This window comes from Fusarium subglutinans (genome assembly GCF_013396075.1).
Source record: "Fusarium subglutinans strain NRRL 66333 chromosome Unknown NRRL66333_c0000317, whole genome shotgun sequence".
NCBI classification, from domain to species: Eukaryota; Fungi; Ascomycota; class Sordariomycetes; order Hypocreales; family Nectriaceae; genus Fusarium; species Fusarium subglutinans.
In genome coordinates this window covers 21,482-40,213 of record NW_023502380.1, presented here as the reverse complement: position 1 = coordinate 40,213, position 18,732 = coordinate 21,482, and the positions used below count along the sequence as shown (strand labels likewise).

Sequence of the window (18,732 nt, the reverse complement as noted above, 5' to 3'; positions counted from 1 at the left end):
TAATTTATAGTATAAATTTATATAGTATACTATATATAATATAGTTAATGTTTAATTAAATAATATTATATTAGTTTAATAAAGGCATTTTATAGGTCTTTAATAGTATATTAGCGCTGTAAACACTGTAATATCTGTTTAATAACTACTAGCGACCTATGTTTAAAAACTACCCCCTCCTGCGTAGGTTAGGGCAATGCACTTTACACTTTCACTACGTAACTTGTAGTTTGCCGTCGGGACGCTTCAGTTTGATGTACTTTGCTTAAAACCATCGGTACCCGAGCGGGTCTCTAATATCACTTAGGTATCTTATATTCACTGCTGACATGGAGTCCAGTCTACGTAACCATGCCTCGGACGCCAGTGAGTAATTCGGTGTGCTCCATGACTACCTAACCTTGGCCATTTAACGAGGATATGATGTCACAGCAGGCTTCAATAGTAGCTCAGGTAATATGAATAAACAAAAGCCATCATATTACGGTGCATGGCCTGCATCATATGTGTGTTTGCTTCTGAAGCCTTTGACTTCTCATTCTGTGGACGCCTCGCACGCCTCCAAGAAGGTCAAATATGCCTCCTAGGATTAGTACTCCTGTAGTAGCTGGCACCACATACTGATAGAACAAAAAGCATGCAACAAAATACCCAGCCAAGAGGAAGAGAACAAGGCAGATCGCAGCATAGGTTATCCCTTTAGCGCTTCTAAGAGCGATATCAAGAAGATCCAAAGTTGACTCGGCAGCAGGAAGTATAGACTGGTACGTGTTAGTTCGTCTACAACACTTGAATGGAGGCACCCTAATATGAAGAGGGAGATAAAACAGGAGCAACTTACCCGTATCCCCTGTTCTAATTCGATCGTCCTCCTCCTCCTCGGTGTCATCCATCTGGTCATCGAGTCGACTCTTGCGCCAAAGCCAGCAGTGCCTGAGAGGTCTGGTTGACTATGAGATGCAGCAGCAATAGGCAAGAATGAGGTCTCATAGGTTGGGGAGGGATTTTGCAGTGAAAAATCCTCTGTGACGCCCATCATGCTGTTCTGCAAGTTGAACGAGTGTACGCGGCTCGAGAGCGCGCCGTTTCTTTCTGGTCCAAAGCCGCCCCTTGTAGTATTGTGCAATAAGGCGGGATGTTTTTTAATTTCGACCTCGATCTCAATCCTTCGAAAGTTCTTGATTGCTGTGGGATATCTCAGTAAATGTCTCAAAATCCATGTTCTGTGTGACAGACTCACTGCCAACCTCGACTGCTGTCAGAGCAACAACCATCAGAAGAAGCATAGGCATAATCTGCCCAAAGCTCGCGGTCAATAGTGGCTTGACGTCGGCACCTTGATAGAAAACACCAATGACCAGTGTGTACAGGGCAATTGAAAAGGAGAAGATGGCGACCAGCAACTCAAACAGAACGGAGGCAGCCATCTCGGCCACAATAAGCGGTGTCACCGTGGTGAAGGTTTTCCAAAACCCAGGACTTTGCTCCAGTGTTGCCGCCTTCTTTCGAATCCGCTGCCGGTTATCTTTTTCCTTATATTCTAAGTACTTCCGAAAGTCCACCTCTCTCTGACCTCCCGAATATATCCATTGTAGGATCGTGTTCTTGGAGGTTTTGTTCTCGAGTTCGTATCTCAGAGAGTTGTCCAGTTTGATCGAACGTAAAGCGTTCCAGTAGACAAAAACCAACATCACAGCAATTGAGAAGCACCTGACACCCATTGATTCTAGACGAGGCAATCTTGGATATTGAAGGCCGCACAGAAATAGCCTGTCGCGCGGCTCGGATAGTGTAATGAACTCCAGGATCAGGGTTGCCACGAGGAGTCCTAGGAACAACATCATCAAGCCACCACGCAAGAGGGCTTGCTTTGGATGTCTCCTGAAGTACGACTTCAACACTAACAGCGTGCATAGGTGAACGGAGGATGATAAATAGCCTAGCTGGGCACCGATATAAAAGGAATAGAGCGATACTTTGCAGACTTGTGCATACATGGCGATGAGATAGCACAGCCCAACAGCCAACATCTGGTCACTCAATTCGAGTAGAAGGGACTGATAGCCAAGATTACTGGGGACTCATTCGCAGGTTTCCTAACCCCGATCCAATGGAGGACCTTCTCATCAACTCGCATATACTGTTGCTTGGGTATGCCGCGTTTGAGAACAGCCATGACGGCCACAATGACCGAGACCGTAGCTGTGATGACAAAGGACAATACAACCTAGATAGAATATGTGAGCAAAGGAACGGATGCGAATCAAGGTAATTGGGCTTACACCAATTCCATTCATATCAGCATCCACCACATGCTCGGCTGGAATGTCACACCGGATCCCGCCATTGCAGAAGCTCATCTTGAGAGCAAAACACTATTGCTAAGGTTATGAACAGGATTGACTTCATGTCGTCACAGGTTGAATGGCAGTAAAGAAGGGGTTATTTGATTACAGGCTAGGTATGATGGGCCTGATGATGCCGATCATCACGTTTAACCAACCTTCACTACTAACCTATCCTTGTTTTACACCATGTCCCGCATAAGTTATAGACTATAGTTAGTACGTCTATGCTGACAGTCTACCTACATGTCACACTGCATCATCCCTTGAGAAGCACGTTTTCCTTTTATAATTTCAATTGGTTCGGGTTTCTTCTACTGTCAAACAAATTTAACTCGTGTGATTGCATAAACCCCAACAACCAACGTTTCATCCATCATGATTCCCCGTCACTCATACTAGACCTTCTAGTAATTCTGCCTACCACTCAATTGTTGGGCAGGTGTCAAGAGTTCAACATCCGTCGCAGGCCTTGCAGGCCTCGTCCAAGCCTCGCACTGTTCAGGGAGTCCCTGACCTGTTCCGAGCTGCGCTTATATGCGCCTTGGGCGTTCAAGCTTCAGATCATCAAACTACCTAGGTACCTTACCTACCCAAGTACTTAGGCAGGTAGATAAGGTAGCTTGTATAAAATAAACATGGGCACTGAGAGAGATGTATAATAAGCCTGTGAAGCGGGCTTGCACCGAGGGACCAATAGTCCTAACGAGTCATTGATACTTCAGATTTATCAGTTCAAGTCCGTGCAGACGGGATTGTTCCAGAAATTGAATTGGCTTGCTTCTATGTGACCCTACCTACCTAAGGTAAATAAGGTAGGCTGGCTGTATGTCCAAGGCCGACTGGTTCGTTCTTGGTTGGAGCTGTAGCCGTAGCTATAGCCCAATCAACAGGAGCTGTAAGTTAGTGAGTACTTTAGGTAAAGAAGGTAGGTAATCAATGGCTGATATCCAATCCGTCTTGAGCTTCTCATTCGGTCAATGTCATTGGATCTCAGTCATTCCCCGCCACCTCCACACGCTACAGTACCCTCAGGGAGCAAGAAAATACCAGACCTTGATCTAGGGTGCCAAAATAAACTTATTAAAGATCCGCTAAACTTAGGCTAAATCTACCTAAATATTTTTATTGCTTAGAGTTAAGGCTTTAGGTTTTCTTTCCTCCCCTAGAGTACCTACTAACTTGTACCGACCCAGCAGCAATGGAACGTTCCGAAGCTCGGCCATCCATGCGACGCCAATCACTTAGTAACTACCTACTAACCTACAGTACCTAGGTACCAACCTAACCTTTCCTCCACTATCTGTGTATGTACTGACCTTAGGATACCTTTAGCGATTAAACACCACACTCATCGACAAGGTCTCTATTATCCGTTCAGCGACAGCAATTCGGGACATCTTGGAATTACGTACATCAAAGATGGATTCAGCTCCTACAGAGCTTGCCGCCACTATCCAAGCTGCAAGCATCGAACGCCATCCAGATCCTGCTCTTGATACCAACCCGTCCACAGCAGCCGACAGAAGACAGCCTGTGACCCTAGAGCACGTCAAGCACGAGCACGATGATGGAATTGACGACGACGACGAGGATGAAGAGGACATCCCCTACAGCGTTCTCCGACCGGCGCCCAGACATTCCCACCTACCTCCTCTGCCAGATCTACGCTTCGAGCAGAGCTATCTTCGAAGTATCTCCAAGGCGGATACATGGTGGAAGGTAGCGTTGATTACAACGAGGGATCAGGCATGTATATGAAGAGTATCACGGCTTCTGAGTGCTAACACGGTGCCAGATCATGATGCCCTTAACCCAAGGCTTAGTGTACAACCTCTTTCTCTGTGGCTGGCAACACTGGAACAGAAATGCTCGATTGCACGGAAACACATTAGGTGCGCGAGTAAGGCGCTGGTGGTGGGGAGTCAACAATTGTATGTCATTGAACACATCTCCATGTTTCATTCAAGCTAACGTGTTATGCTAGGGAATATACCTACCTATCCTAAGAGAGGTTGACAAGATCGGGAGATGAAAAGACTACACGCGATACTCGGGGCGCTGATGTCCATTGTCATGTTTGATATACTTAGTTAAAAATGACGACAAATCATTGTGTAACGTCTGAGAAGCAAGCCCGGAGCGCCTGTCAAAGCCTTTCACTCAGTACGGGCTTCTGCCACTTCGAAACCCCTGAACATGGACTTCTTAGTCGGTAGGTGGGATGATAAAGCCCCTTCATAACTACCGACTTCTGGTTCTGAGAGTCTGTTCCTTGACCATTAACTATGTCACACATCGCCTGTTTCAACGTTGCTGAGTGCAGCACTCTCAGTGACATCTGCCTTCATGAAAGAATCGGATAGCAACATGGTCGTATATAGCTTGACATTGGTATAATAACTGATATGCCTCGCTATGCTGATATACTTGCCCATCTCGAACCCTCACTGGATCCCCTCATTGGATCGAGATACTGTTTTCCGTTGGACTTCACTTTAAATCTTCTAAAGAACCCTATTTATGGGCACGCAAGTTCGATGCCATCAATACCTTGCTTCTTCTAGTACCGTATTTCCATTCCGCCATGTCGATAACCTTTTGCGTCACTGGCTTTTTGCCATATAAACCCTTGGCTCCCCAACTCCAACAAAAACGTACAGTGTCAAATGACCAGTCCCTACTCGTGATTTGCCCCAACATCGAGAGCTCGGGGAACTGGTTGCGCATGCGTCTTTTCTGGGCTCCCTCTAAAAGCCAGAGACGTCGCATGTAGTGCTGCTGGGCTTGCGTTGTTGCGTTCAGCAAAGTTTGTGTTTAGATTGGGAGATTGCTGGGCTGCAGTCTGTGCCTCCTTGCTGGGCATAGCTTCCAGGGCTTCTTGCATCTCAACAAGAGGCGATTCTCCCAGTCGATGCTCCTCGCCTCCCTTATCAGAGCTTGGCGTTGGTAGTTTGTTTCCGGCTTGCGAGTTGGGTCCCAAGACGTTCCGCAACTTTGGTGGTGTTACTGAGAGCTTTACCACCAGACTTCGGCTTTTCTCCTCCAGGTCATCGTCCATCATAGCTTCATCTTCGTCAAAGTCGTCTTCGCCTTCTGATTCATCAGGCACATGCTCATCAACATCTTCCTCGTCATCCCCGAAATCGGCCTCACTCTCGTCGTCAGAATCATCAGAGGCGTTGTGCCGGGGCCCCTTATTGTTCTCGGCCCAGCCGGTTGTACCGTGGTTCACTGCTGCCGATCGGCGAGGCCGTCCCGTTGGACCAACGGATTGCTCTATATCAACTTCGGACGTATCGCCCTGTACACTGCCTGGCGCACTGCTTCCAGTTGTGGGGTTCAGCCGTGTTGGTGCCTTGATCTGCCGGCCGCTAGCAGTAGTGACAGGGCCAGTCTCTACGGGTGTGTGAGTTCCAGTGTTGCGAGTAGATCGTCGAGTTGTCGAGTCGGTAGTGAAGATGTCTTCATCGTCGGAGTATGTATACTTCATCTTTTTGCCCCGAGTTCGGCCCTCATAAAGAGAAAACCCAGGCTCCGGTCTCTTGAACTGTTCCTTGCGCGCCTGGCGGTAATCTCGGCGCTTCCGTTTCTATAACGTGTCAGTACTGTTGTCAATTTGAGAGCTGTGGCAGAACCCAATCTTGGTGCCAGAGCCAGGGCGCTATAACTAACCTCTTCGCCGGCTTCGAATCGGGGAACCGCAGAGAACATTTTCTGAGCTAGCTTTGTAGCCTTTGGTCCGCCATCCTTGACCTGGAGTTTCTCGGCTAGAGTCTTGAGCTCTTCGATGGTGCCTGCAACGCTCCACCATGTCCTGTTGGTCCCAGCAGGGTTGCTCTCTCTGTAAATGCGGAAAGCAGTGTCGTCTTGTCCTTCAATTAGAAAATAGCGGCGCTTGTCTCCGTCTGATCCCCAAGGCTGTACCGATCTAGGCTGGTTCGTATCATCTTCGTGGCGGTTTTGCTTGTATGATTGATTGATAAGTCCTTTGACGGTGTCGGAGGACGAAAGAGTCCAAAGAATTAGATATCGCAGGAGTGTAAGCTTTATCAGTGTTAGCACCAGGGACAGTCTCGGGGGTTGGTTGCCAACACGCACTCGTTGCGTAGGGTTCATCGAGGCGAACGTCGCGCCGCCAGACAAAGGGCTCTTGTCCTCCCAAGCAGGTGCCCATTGGTTCTTGTGAGTACTGACAGCATCCTCCAAAGCGCGACCGTAATGGCCAGGCCTAATTCTCAATTAGCGCATTGTTTCTTGCGACATAGGGTCCTGCCATACTTGACATCTTGCTTGCGATTCAATAGTAACCCCAGCAACGCGCAAAGGAAATGTTCTGCTCGATCGCCAGGAATGGGCTCGACAATGTCACGTTCGAGTTCTTGTGGGCCAAAATGGGCAAGCGATTTCGGAAATGCGTCATTGAATCGGCTTCTGAACATCACAATGAACTGTAACTGTTAGCCTGTACTCTTCAAGTCCAATGCGCGACTGCAGCGCGTCGCAACAGCTGCGACACGCGCTGAACGACAAAAGAGAAAAATGTGAGAAGGAAGCGGTGCACAGCAGTAGAGCACATACTGCGATATCTGGATTATCTGCCAATACATATTCATGAGGGGGCGACGGTGAGCGTTTTCGGGGTGGCGGCGAAGCTTCCTTGGCTGGTTTGTCTGTAGCCTTGGAAAAGTATTTCTGGATACCCTTTTTGGGCTTGACGACTGGCTCTTGGGCTGGTTCGTCCAGCTCAATATCAGAAGGCAAAGGTGACAAAGAAGAGAGCGAAGAGAGGTCGGAGGAGTCGTCTTCGGCCGACATTTTTTGTGTGGTTTGTTGATGTGAGGTTGATATGGAGATGGAGATGAGTGTGGGGAGAAGGAGGAACGACGTAACTTGGGCTCTGACACAGAACAAGCACACACTAGCCTGGTCAAAGAGCCGCAGGTTAGGTTGGTGAGTCCTGATAGGCTAGACAAATATCAATTGACTATCTAAACAATCAAGCTCGCAATAGGAACAATGTAAAAAACATCCTTTATTGTTCCCCCAGCCGAGAGCTCTTTGCAACCCAGGCTGTTGCACCCTCGTGACAGTGACCGCCTCTTGCACTCTCCCCATACGAAGCTTCTGGGGCACTGCACCAAGATCTCCGTTCCAATGTCATGATGAGATTATGCCAACAAATATGGTGTTTGGTAGTATACCATCAGTACACAACTCTCGTCCCTTTTCTCTGCGGTTTAGTTTCCGCATAAGTAGATTGACTCTCGCGTTGGGCCAAGACGAACTGGAGTCTTCAATTCTTCGTCATCTTGAACAAGTTTGGCCGTATGATCTTCAAATAAGCACCCTGGCCGGACTTGGGCACCCAATCAACCCCCGATGTTCTTTCTCCTCGAGCAGTGCCAGTTGCCGCATTGCCAAAAACTTTTCTGGCATGGGTCGCCGGAGTCATATTTCAAGGATCAGTCGCATAGTCGTGAGCGAGAAGCCCGAATATCGAGAATCGGCATCTACTCTCACCGCCATGCAGCATTAGATAGCCCAGTTTCCCGCCACACTCAAGGTCTGTCTCAGAGATGAAGGGCTGTCCGTCAGAATAGGCCAAGAATGAGCATGTCCCGCTAGAAACATATCGCAGAAGTCGTCGCGATGTCCAAAGACGTAACACAGAGTGCATCCACTTAGGGATATTCCACTTTGAACGCCCCGTCCTCCCCTTGTCGCTCACCAAGGATCAACCGCTTGGTCGACTTCAAGCACCTCAACATCAAAATATATCGCCCCGCTTAGCATCCCGCAACGCAACATAAAAGCCCACGCGTGATATACGCAAACGGCAGGAAACGAAAGATTGATAACAGGCTATTCAGAACGGCATTGACGATACCGACGAAAAAGCATATATGGTGAAAGCGGCGTTGCGTAATCTAGCACCTTTGAGCAGACGAGATACTGCTGAGAATCAAGCATATACCAGGTCATGATTGCGCTGTCGTGGTGATGATCGCTGGTGATGACCTCAGCTCAGTTTGAGCGATGTCGAGAGGCGAAAGGTCGATTGGTTAAGCACGCGTCGCGCTAACATCCAATGACAGACACTGAATAATTTATGGGGCTGAGGTATGCCTGCCCGTACCTTAGGTTCTACCGACTAGGTAGTACGTACTGAGGTATCTAGGGGACGAAAGAAAACTCAGACCTTGATCCTAAATGACAAGAAGACTTAGGTAATTTAGGATAAGTTTAGTATTAATATAGTATAAATTTAGGAAGCGTTTTGCTGAGTTTATTTTTGATACCTTATATTCAGGTCGGAGTTTTCTTGCCCCCCGAGGGGTATCAAACAGGGAAGACTCCACATTCAGATTGGAACTGAAATTTGGAAAGAGCGAGCCCTATCACGTGATTGGGTCCACCGTCAACTGAGAAAGAACGACGCACAAAATTAGTAGCGCGAGTGTTTCCAACAACACACCAAGCGGCCATCGCCAGGTAAATATCCCCTCCCCTTCCTTTCTTCCTCGCCCACGATCTTCCATACTAACCCGCAGCTTCACAGACTACCCTTTCCTTTTCACACCGTGAAGAAGAGCCGCCATGGGTAGAGTTATTCGCAACCAGCGTAAGGGTCGTGGATCCATCTTCAGTCAGTACCGAACGAGCCTTCTCCACGATATCGAAAAACATCAAGATACTGACGCATATTAGCGGCCAACACACGCCTGAACAAGGCTCCTGCCAAGTTCCGCAACCTCGACTATGCCGAGCGCCATGGCTACCTTCGAGGTGTAGTCCGCGAGATCGTCCACGATGCTGGCAAGTTCCCCGAACGATGAGCTCCCCGAGAATTCTTTTTGACGGAAATTGCACAATTGTGTACAAATGCAATGATGGAGGAACGACAACTAACAATGATTGTCTGTGCAGGTCGTGGTGCCCCTCTCGCAAAGGTCGTCTTCCGCCATCCCTACCGATTCAAGCAGGTCACCGAGACCTTCATCGCCAACGAGGGCATGTACACTGGCCAGTTCATCTACGCCGGAAAGAAGGCTGCTCTCACCGTTGGTAACGTCCTTCCCCTCGGTGAGATGCCCGAGGGTACCGTTGTCTCCAACGTCGAAGAGAAGATTGGCGACCGTGGCACTCTCGGCCGTACTTCCGGCAACTACATCACCATTGTCGGCCACAACCCTGATGAGGGCAAGACCCGCATCAAGCTTCCCTCCGGTGCCAAGAAGGTCGTCCACTCCGGCTCTCGAGGAATGATTGGTATCGTCGCTGGCGGTGGCCGAACCGACAAGCCTCTCCTCAGTATGTTTTCTCGGCGGATAATGAAATGAGGCATCGGATTACTGACATGTCTCGCAGAGGCTTCTCGTGCCAAGCACAAGTTCGCCGTCAAGCGCAACAGCTGGCCCAAGACTCGTGGTGTTGCCATGAACCCCGTCGACCATCCTCACGGTGGTGTACGTATTCTCGGAATCTATTGTGATGGAAACAGAAAAGCTGACAATGGATACAGGGTAACCATCAACATATTGGTAAGGCTTCTACCATCTCCCGATACGCCGCCCAGGGTCAAAAGGCCGGTCTTATTGCCGCCAGAAGGACGGGTCTCCTCCGTGGTACCCAGAAGACAAAGGAGTAAAGTGGTGACTGGGTTCATGGTCTCATTGGGATGGTGTTTACTGGCTTGCTTGCATCTATTGAAGGTACTGCCGAGAGCAGATGGCTGGTAGCTCCGAGGGCAAGTACTATGGCATTTGGCGCAAAATGAATCTGAAGGCCGTTTCTCTGTGAAAGATGTGAGCGAAGAAGTGAGATACCACGAATACCGAAAAAAGGCTTCCATGAAGAAGAAGCATGCTTGGTTAAAATAATGTCCATTCAGCGATTGTGTCCAATCATGCACACCACGCTTTTTTAATATGCAAGTGATGTACTACTGTATGTTCAGCTTCTTGTCATCAATTACATCGCTCATCGGTATGCTTTGTAGCCTTCACATGAGGAATTCCGAATAATGGTGGTTAATTGCTGGTTATCGCGTCTGGCTCTCTTGGTAATAAACAAGGTATTGGCGAGGTCACCGGATCATGGTGCGGATTGTGATGAGGTAACCAGATCTAGATCGTATGATGGCTGGTGGAATTCATTTATTTACCTATATTAAGGAGAGAGCCTTGGCCGTCCGTCGATCATAAACCTACTTACATTGTAGCTTTGATCATACATACAAATTGCCTAGTCATTTAAACCTTCCGGCCTCGAAGCTACGATTCGGGCAACTAACTAAGGTACTTAGGCAAGCAACAAACATAAGAAATGTTGGCGAAACCATCTGCTTCGACTCTCCGACTTGAAATTCCTTCCCTCTGCCGCTGCACGTGTACTCGCAACTTCTCCAGCTTCGCTCCTTTTCGGTTGCCGAAAGACCACGCCCCACGTTTTTACCCCACTAAGACCAGGACGGTTGACCCCTCCATTCACCTCAAACTCTTCCCCTCTGAAGCTTCATCTACACTTTTATACTCATCTGTATCACATCGTTTCTCTTCCCAAACAAGACAGTCAAGCGCCATGTCTACCGTTAAGGAGTACTCCCTTCTCTGTCTCGAGAACCCTCTCCTCGGTGAGTTACTCTCCAATTACACCATTTGCAGGAGAAATAGCTCTTAGTGCCCCTTCAATGCAATCGAACATTTGCTGACAGGCACTTTTTGTTCAATGCAGACATCCAGGCCAAGGGTGACCAGGCCCTTCTTGACAAGTACGGTCTTAAGCCTAACGACGCCATCCTTGCAGAGGAGAAGCATATCCCTCTCTACGAAGACCTCCTAAACAACTACGATGCCAAGCTGATTGCTGGAGGCGCTGCACAAAACAGTGCTCGAGGTGCTCAGTACATCCTCCCTCCTAACAGCGTCGTCTACCTCGGTGGCGCCGGTGATGACAAGTATGCTGCTATCCTTCACGATGCTGTCAAGGCCGCTGGTCTCCGTGTTGAATACCGTGTCGACCCTAAGGAGAAGACTGGCCGATGTGGTGCTATCATTACCGGCCACAACCGAAGCTTGTGCACGGATCTTGGCGCTGCTAACCACTACGACCTCGATCACTTGAAGAAGCCTGAAATCTGGAAGCTCGTTGAGAACGCTGAGGTCTACTACGTCGGTGGTTTCCACTTCACCGGTACGAGCCTGGTTACAACCCCCCCAAACACTATGATAATGCTAACCCATGTCAGTCTGTCCTCCTGCCATTATGGAGCTCGCCAAGCAGGCTGCTGAGCACAACAAGCCTTTTGTTCTGTCCCTGTCTGCTCCTTTCATCCCTCAATTCTTCAAGGAGGTTGTCGACGCCAGCGCCCCTTACTGGGACTACATCATCGGCAACGAGACCGAGGCCGCCGCCTACGCCGAGTCCCACGACCTCCCTAGCAAGGAGCCCAAGGATGTCGTCAAGCACCTCGCCAACCTTCCCAAGGAGAACGCCAAGAGAAAGCGAATTGCCATTGTCACTCAGGGTACCGACCCTACCCTGGTTGCTATCCAGGGTGAGAACGACATTAAGGAGTTCCCCGTTCACGCCATCGAGAAGGAGAAGATTAACGACACCAACGGTGCTGGTGATGCCTTTGCCGGTGGTCTCCTCGCTGGTATCCTCCAGAACAAGCCCCTCGAAACCAGCATTGACATGGGCCAGTGGCTTGCTCGTTTGAGCATCCAGGAGCTTGGACCTTCGTAAGTTCACCCAAATGCACCATTCTTGACAAGTTGTGTTCCCAAAATTTACTGCTTCATTCCTCTACCTATCTTTCCTATCAACAACATAGCTCCTTGGCCAGGGCACCAATCCCAGTAACATGATAACAAACCCCAACTAACTCTCGTGCAGATACCCCTTCCCCAAGCAATCCTACCAGGCTGCTTAAATCTATTAACAACTCATATTGCACATTCTACTTGGATCATTGAATGTGGTTCGGCGTTGCTGGGGTAAAGGGAAACGGTTTCAACAACGGCGTTTACATCCAAAGGGAGAATATACCCCAAACTGAGGGCTCCCGAACGCATTGAGCGGCATGGTATCCTCCACGATATCGAGTATTTAGCAGGCATATTATCTGAGTGAATATAAAATGAATGACTTCTGGCTTTGAAACCCAAGATCTTGCACCGACGAATATACCGTCAGACTGGGTGAATACTGACTTAAGATTGGCCCGGTTGGCGAGCAAAATCATCAGCTATCGTACGAGGTCCAAAGACATTGAGTAGCTGAGATAGGCCAGCGTACTGCACCTGTTGAACTGTTTCATTATGCGGTCAATATCTTTGAAAGCTGGCCGGCTCCAAAAGACCAGTACTCCATGCTAGGACATGTGCAGGTGCTTTATAGCGAATCATCGGCTATGCAATCAATCATGCTCCGCCCCGAGTGGTCTAGACCAGGGCCAAGACGTTTTTGAAGGCGCAAGAGTCGACGAAAAACTGGGCAGATTGGAATACCCCGACTTCCACGGCCGTGTACTGAAAGACACAAGAATAAACTATGCTTTTACTTATTGCCATAAAAGGCAGCCTGCAAAATGGCAGCATCATAGCTGGATGTCGTTTCATCCATCTGAAAACGTCGGCCCGACGAGGATGGTGCAGGATCCTGAATGTGATTGCGATCGTAGCGGCCCGTGTCCATATAGCCAACTCCAGTTGGCATGCCGAAAGTAGCCCCATTAGCAGGTGTGCCTTGATACAAACTGCTTGGGTGTGAGAACGCAGACAAAGAGGAAGACGTAGCGTAGCCATGGTGACCATAGGATTGAGGTGCTGCCTCGATGGACGTGCGGTTGTGCTCGTTGCCCCATTGGCTGGACACTGAAGTACGAGGGGCGGAGCTACCGAAAGTTTGAAGCAAGTTGCTGCGATGGGCCTCTTCGGCAGCTGAGCTAACACGAGGGCTGGCCATCATGCCACTGCCAGCTCGGGGAGTCGGCATGGTTGGTAGTTGAGGCGTGGAGACGGTGAAAGGGTCGTCAAATGTGCTGACAGTTCGTGAGGTTTTCCTTATAGAAAGTTTGGGACTAATGGGGGCTTCGAAAGCATCCTTATATGAGACCGAGGTATCGTTACCCTTATGGGGTGTCGGGGTGTACACCCAGTCCCAGGGAAGAGGTTCAAACGTGCCAGAGGGCATGGAGCCTGTGGTAGGGCTGGCGTCAGCCTGAAGCATTCCAAAGACCTCGTTCGCAGTTGTGCTATGCATTCCATATGAGGTCTCATCAGTGGAGCGGAGACCAGATTGTGCCTGTTCAGGGGTAGGAGGCCTTAGGAAAGGAGCAAGCATGTTGATAACAGTGTTATCAGCATCGTCAGGTACGGACTGCTCATGGGGAGGCTGTGTCTCGATAGATGCAACAAAAGCCCTCCTCGCGTCCACCTTTGACGCAAGTCGATTCCCTGTTTGCGTGGTGTCCGAAATGGTGCGATGTCGACTGGCGGTCCTGATGTTGCTCTGTGTATCCCGTGCAGGAGAACTCACAATAGATATCGGCTGGGAAGTATCTTCGTTCGCGGTGGGCTTTTCCTTGTACTCAAAAGCAAGGCCTTTCTCAGAGACATGGGCGGCGAGAGGGCACAAGTCGTCCTCGGCGAGGAAGTAAGCACATCGCAGTATGTCTAATATTCTTGCCAGTGTCTCCTGGAAAGTGCTGAGTCGTCTCTCTGGGGATAGCAGTCTTGGCTTCAAGCCACCACTCTCAGAAAAGTAAGATCGGCAAGCTTGCGGAACCTGGTCCGGGGCAAGGGGAAGCAGGCCTTGGGTCTGGACATCCTCCGCGAGAAGGTATGGGCACGAGGCTAGATTTTCCTGGGTATATGTCTCGTTGCACAGTAATGAGAGGACCTTTGAAATAGCCTTCATCATATCTGGCAGTACGGTGCCGAGAGCTTTTCCAGCCGCAAATATTTCTTGGCGACGTGCAGCCAGCCACATACCGTAAATACGAAGCAGAGGCAGAAGCGCCTCGATCACAGGGGATGATTTGGCTGTTGCCGGGTCCTCGGAAGCAGGGTTCTCGCGGCAGACAATATTGGTGAGCTCAGAGGTCAGCGCCGAGCAAAACGCAAAAATGAATTGAGCGTTGATGCGCAAAGTATGATGACAAAAACGTGAAGCTGCCTGTGTTTGAGCCTCTGTTATATATTAGAAATAACACTAAGCATTTTATGGCTAGCGGACCTACCGGTATATTTCTGAGTGGCGATGAAGTAGCTCGACATGTTGATCAGGGACATCCTGAACAGAACCTCGAAATAGTCAGGGTTCTTGGAAGCCATATCAAGCCGATGGAGGACTTCCCTTTCAAGTTCCCCGCTGCCTGCCATGGTCTCATCTCTATAGTAGGAAGCATGAAGTTTGGTAAACCAGGTGACGAATGCATCGCTTGGTCCACGTGCTTGCTTCTTAGGCGGGTTCTTATCGGGCTGAAAGTAGCTCTTGAACTTGGACTCGAGATTCTGCTTCACGTTGGGATGAGGATCAGCCGTTGCGATGCTCCGGTAAAAGTAGTAAAGGATATCTAAATCTTTGCCTTCTTCAAGGCTTATCATGCCCATCTGGTGGAACGGGAAGCCGGAATCGGGTTTCAAATCGTGAGCAAGACTGTAATAGGCCAGTGCAACCTTATAGCTCGACTTTTTCAGGCCTGACTGGACCTGATAACGTGCCAGGTCGCCGAGACAGATGAGAGTGAAGTGGCATGAATTGATGACCAGCGGATAGATCGGATCGGGTACGGGACTGACGACATCGCTACTGGGGGATCCGTCCACCTCGACGCCTTGAGCAATGCGCTGCAATTCGGGGATGTCGTATCGTGCAGAGAGGCGCTGGACATAACCCTTGTAGAACTCCTGAGCAACATGTAGAAAGCCCAGATACTTGTCCCCAAACTTCCGTCGCTCTACATTGCGCTTGTCACCCTTCTGCTTTGGGGTTGTTTGTTTCTCTCCCTTGTTCTTGTCCTTGTCGCCAACGCGCTTTTCGTTGGCCGTCTTGTCGGTCTTTTGCTTGTCCGAATTTTGCGCCAGGTGTCGGAGGCGAACCAGGGCTTTTCGATATTCGTTGTTGATACTAGTATGCACCAACCACATAGTTTGGTCGGTATGCTCGGCGACAGCATACTCGAAGTCGAGATAGATGGTCTGCACACAGGCAAGGCGGAATCTATTTTGTGGGGTTATATGAATTAGCTTCATGAGCGTAGCAAGCCGCATGCGATCTTCCTCACTTATCCAGAACCATATCCATCGCCTCGAACTGGGAGATGTCAACACCAGAGTTGTTATCTTTTGGAAGCTTTTCCATGTGTTTTGTCAGTTGCCTTCGCAGTTTGACTGCCGAGCTAGAAGATGTTAGCTCCTGAGTGTTTACTGGATATGAGCAAGAAATCAGTATGTGGTGTTTGCGCAAGCCGATCAAATCATGGTGTGTTGGTTGTTTTTGGTTTTTATTTTGCCTTTTGCCTTTTGCCTTTTGCCTTTTTCCTTTTTCCTTTTTCCTTTTTCCTTTTTCCTTTTTCCTTTTTCCTTTTTCTTTTTTCTTTTTTTGGCGGTGTATGATCACACGAGGCAAATCAATGAATGCATGGCTCTTTCACACATATCTTATCGTGAGTGAGGATATTCAACTTACCGCCACGTTTGTCTGGCCTTGCCAGAAAGATCCGCATGCTCCGGCTTTGCAGCCTGGACGCTCGGCGTCGCAGTCTCGGGTTCCATGATCGCAAAGTCGGTATAATCGGGACGCAAACTATGTGGACTCGAGGTTGACGCAGGCGGACACGGATGCGCAGGGGTAAAGGGCAGGACGAAAGGTGTCGCGGCACAATTCTAGAGCGTCGGTATCGAACTGACAATCGTTTCGTTCATGCTTTCTCTGGTATGGGATCATGGAAAGACTTTCGGTCCATAACTCATTCGCAGATCGGGTCGTCGGGTTGAGATTGAGGTTTGGCACTGGCACTGACACCAGACTCGGTTCGCGAAAATGGAATCGTTGGCCGAGAAGACACACATTGGTGAAGAGATGGAGGGAGGGGCGGGTTAAGAAGGGTAGAGTAAAGTATACGGCAAAGTAAATTAAAAAAAGGCAAAGTAAACACGCGCAATAATAATCGACCCCGAGTTATACCGCAGGTCTATTGTTAATTGCGCTGTAGAGCCAAGCGGAACTTTGTTGAACGTGAGTTGAAAGAGAAGGGAGAAAAGTTTCACTGTGACACCTCAGAGTGATGAAAGATTGAATGAACTGACGGGAGCCCCTCAGGGTAAGGTTCAGTCAGGCCAGGTCACGCTCAGCGGCGGTCGTTCCAAGGCACAAGATTTTAAGCCCAATACCACCTAGGTAGTTAGTAGTGGTGCTGAGTCTCACTGCCCTATGGGTTCACTTCGAATTAGATCCATGATTGCCTTGCGACGAGTGCCTACGACTCACCTAGGCTACTTATAGTACCTTTAGGTAAGGTACCTAGGTACTAGGTAGTCACTTGGTTAGTAGTATGAAGACATTCTTACCTCAAGCTCGAACGGTAAGCACATAGTTATCAGACACAAGAGTGCGTTCTGCAGGTTGTTCCAATCAATATCTTAACTTAGTACCTAGCTCGAAGTATCTTCACGAGTCTACTGTGTAGGCACTTGCATATTAATATCAATATCAGATCTCCAGATATTATTGTTAAAGACCTGGATTATGTGACATCAATATATAACAAAATTACTTTCTAGGTACTAACATAAGGCAACATGTTGGCCTTGTCTATTTCATATAGTAGGTAGGCACCCAGTAGCCAGTCTACCCTGTTTGCCTGTGTTCATGATGATTCAACATATTTTACTACCTACCTAGGTACCAACCTAGGTAGGTACTTACCTACCTAGATACAAACTCAAAAAAGGCCCGTGCTCCCAGTACCGACTCCTAAGTGGATTGTCAGCGCCTAGGTACCTAGTCACTCCGTACTACAAAAGCTGCCCCTCATCACCAGCCAGTTCATCAACTGGTTTAGCGCCTGACAGGGTAGACCCCACCATATATCACTGGATGAGCTACTACTTACCTCCAATATAGGATATTTTGGAAATATCACAACGTCTGGCAGTTCCATCACATAAAAACCGTCCATGTTTACCTAGATACCTACCTGACACGTTAACTTGTCCTACTGCCCTACGCCTAGCGAGACTATAGGCACTTTGCCAGTTCGTCTCGACAATCTATAACCGCTCCTAAAGACTCACTACCCTGTATTCACCGCTTTGCATCCTCTGGACATTGCTCTCAAGTAATTCTACCTTTCCAATCAAGCTCACAACAAAAGGATGAAGCGCTCACGAGAGCTCGAAGAAGAGATAGATTCCGATTTTGAACAGACAACCCCGGAACCGTGCCTACGTCCAGTGTCAAAAGTGACCCAGCTTGAATCGGCCATCCACGACGAAGAGGATACCATAGCCATGAGATGCAACTTGCCTCCGCACAGAGAGCCTCTGGCCTTTAGATCCTACGACGAATACGAAGTTCATTACAACAAGTCCCATACTAACAGGTGTCTTGAATGCCACAAGAACTTCCCAAGCGAACATCTGCTCAACGTCCACATTGAAGAATACCACGACCCTTTAGTGATTGTGAAGCGGGAACAAGGCGAGCATACCGTAAGTCCCATACTCTGGCATTCCATCGACCTCTACGAGTCTGCAACTGACCCCTTGCGCTCCAGTACTCGTGCTTTGTCGAGGGATGTGAGCGTAAGTGCATGACACACCAGAAGAGGCGTATGCATCTCATCGACAAGCACATGTATCCAAAGAACTTCTTCTTCGCCGTCACCAGAGATGGTATTGACGGTAGGCGGTCCCTGCTAAATGATGGCAGTCATCATCGCCGCCGATCATCGACCAACTCACAAGCTATCAAGAACTCTAGACGTCGCGCCAGTCTCATGGAGGGCGATAATGTCTCTTCACAGCCGGAGGACAAATCAAAAGAGTCACCAAAGTCACCAGCGGTGAATAACGTAGAAAACAAGCAGGAAAAGCACAAGCCAGCCGACACAGAGATGGCAGATCTTACAGGTGCCATGTCGTCACTATCCTTTGTCCCACCGAGTGTCCGGTTTGGACGTGGAAGAGCTGGCTTTTCCAAAAGATGAAGCAAAGACGATGTTTCAGACTGGATAGGAGTATCAGCACACTTTTAGTAAAGACATGATGCGGCCAATAAAAGGATTTTCTACCTCATCGCGTCGATATATATCGTTTTTGCCTCGAATCGTTATCGATGCGTGTTGATGAATTATTAATACGCCCAACGCCGTCTC

At 48.8% G+C, this 18,732-nt stretch overlaps 7 protein-coding genes across 7 annotated transcripts; 4 read left to right on the top strand and 3 right to left on the bottom strand.

The window, feature by feature from the left end:
* Positions 1–720: 720 nt before the first annotated feature.
* On the bottom strand, positions 721–1,914 carry FSUBG_13194 (uncharacterized protein; the record flags this gene model as incomplete). The annotated part of the gene is made up of 5 exons (XM_036678060.1): positions 721–761; positions 842–950; positions 1,031–1,185; positions 1,241–1,514; positions 1,711–1,914. 5 exons carry the CDS (start codon positions 1,912–1,914, stop codon positions 721–723), a joined length of 783 nt encoding a protein of 260 aa, XP_036531349.1.
* A 1,853-nt stretch (positions 1,915–3,767) lies between these two features.
* On the top strand, positions 3,768–4,106 carry FSUBG_13193 (duf1770 domain protein; the record flags this gene model as incomplete). Its single annotated transcript, XM_036678059.1, has 1 exon — positions 3,768–4,106. The coding sequence occupies one exon, from the start codon at positions 3,768–3,770 to the stop codon at positions 4,104–4,106; it is 339 nt and encodes a 112-aa protein (XP_036531348.1).
* A 919-nt stretch (positions 4,107–5,025) lies between these two features.
* Positions 5,026–7,163, bottom strand: FSUBG_13192 (uncharacterized protein; the record flags this gene model as incomplete). The annotated part of the gene is made up of 5 exons (XM_036678058.1): positions 5,026–5,937; positions 6,021–6,392; positions 6,447–6,576; positions 6,627–6,796; positions 6,927–7,163. The coding sequence occupies 5 exons, from the start codon at positions 7,161–7,163 to the stop codon at positions 5,026–5,028; spliced, it is 1,821 nt and encodes a 606-aa protein (XP_036531347.1).
* Positions 7,164–9,238: 2,075 nt separating this feature from the next.
* FSUBG_13191 (60S ribosomal protein L2) lies at positions 9,239–9,996 on the top strand (the record flags this gene model as incomplete). The annotated part of the gene is made up of 3 exons (XM_036678057.1): positions 9,239–9,659; positions 9,717–9,814; positions 9,871–9,996. 3 exons carry the CDS (start codon positions 9,239–9,241, stop codon positions 9,994–9,996), a joined length of 645 nt encoding a protein of 214 aa, XP_036531346.1.
* A 932-nt stretch (positions 9,997–10,928) lies between these two features.
* Positions 10,929–12,282, top strand: FSUBG_13190 (adenosine kinase; the record flags this gene model as incomplete). The annotated part of the gene is made up of 4 exons (XM_036678056.1): positions 10,929–10,980; positions 11,082–11,540; positions 11,596–12,091; positions 12,246–12,282. The coding sequence occupies 4 exons, from the start codon at positions 10,929–10,931 to the stop codon at positions 12,280–12,282; spliced, it is 1,044 nt and encodes a 347-aa protein (XP_036531345.1).
* Positions 12,283–12,908: 626 nt separating this feature from the next.
* FSUBG_13189 (SMG7) lies at positions 12,909–16,129 on the bottom strand (the record flags this gene model as incomplete). Its single annotated transcript, XM_036678054.1, has 4 exons — positions 12,909–14,542; positions 14,593–15,575; positions 15,640–15,753; positions 16,044–16,129. The coding sequence occupies 4 exons, from the start codon at positions 16,127–16,129 to the stop codon at positions 12,909–12,911; spliced, it is 2,817 nt and encodes a 938-aa protein (XP_036531344.1).
* A 1,602-nt stretch (positions 16,130–17,731) lies between these two features.
* FSUBG_13188 (uncharacterized protein) lies at positions 17,732–18,564 on the top strand (the record flags this gene model as incomplete). The annotated part of the gene is made up of 2 exons (XM_036678053.1): positions 17,732–18,067; positions 18,133–18,564. The coding sequence occupies 2 exons, from the start codon at positions 17,732–17,734 to the stop codon at positions 18,562–18,564; spliced, it is 768 nt and encodes a 255-aa protein (XP_036531343.1).
* Between the last annotated feature and the right edge of the window lie 168 nt (positions 18,565–18,732).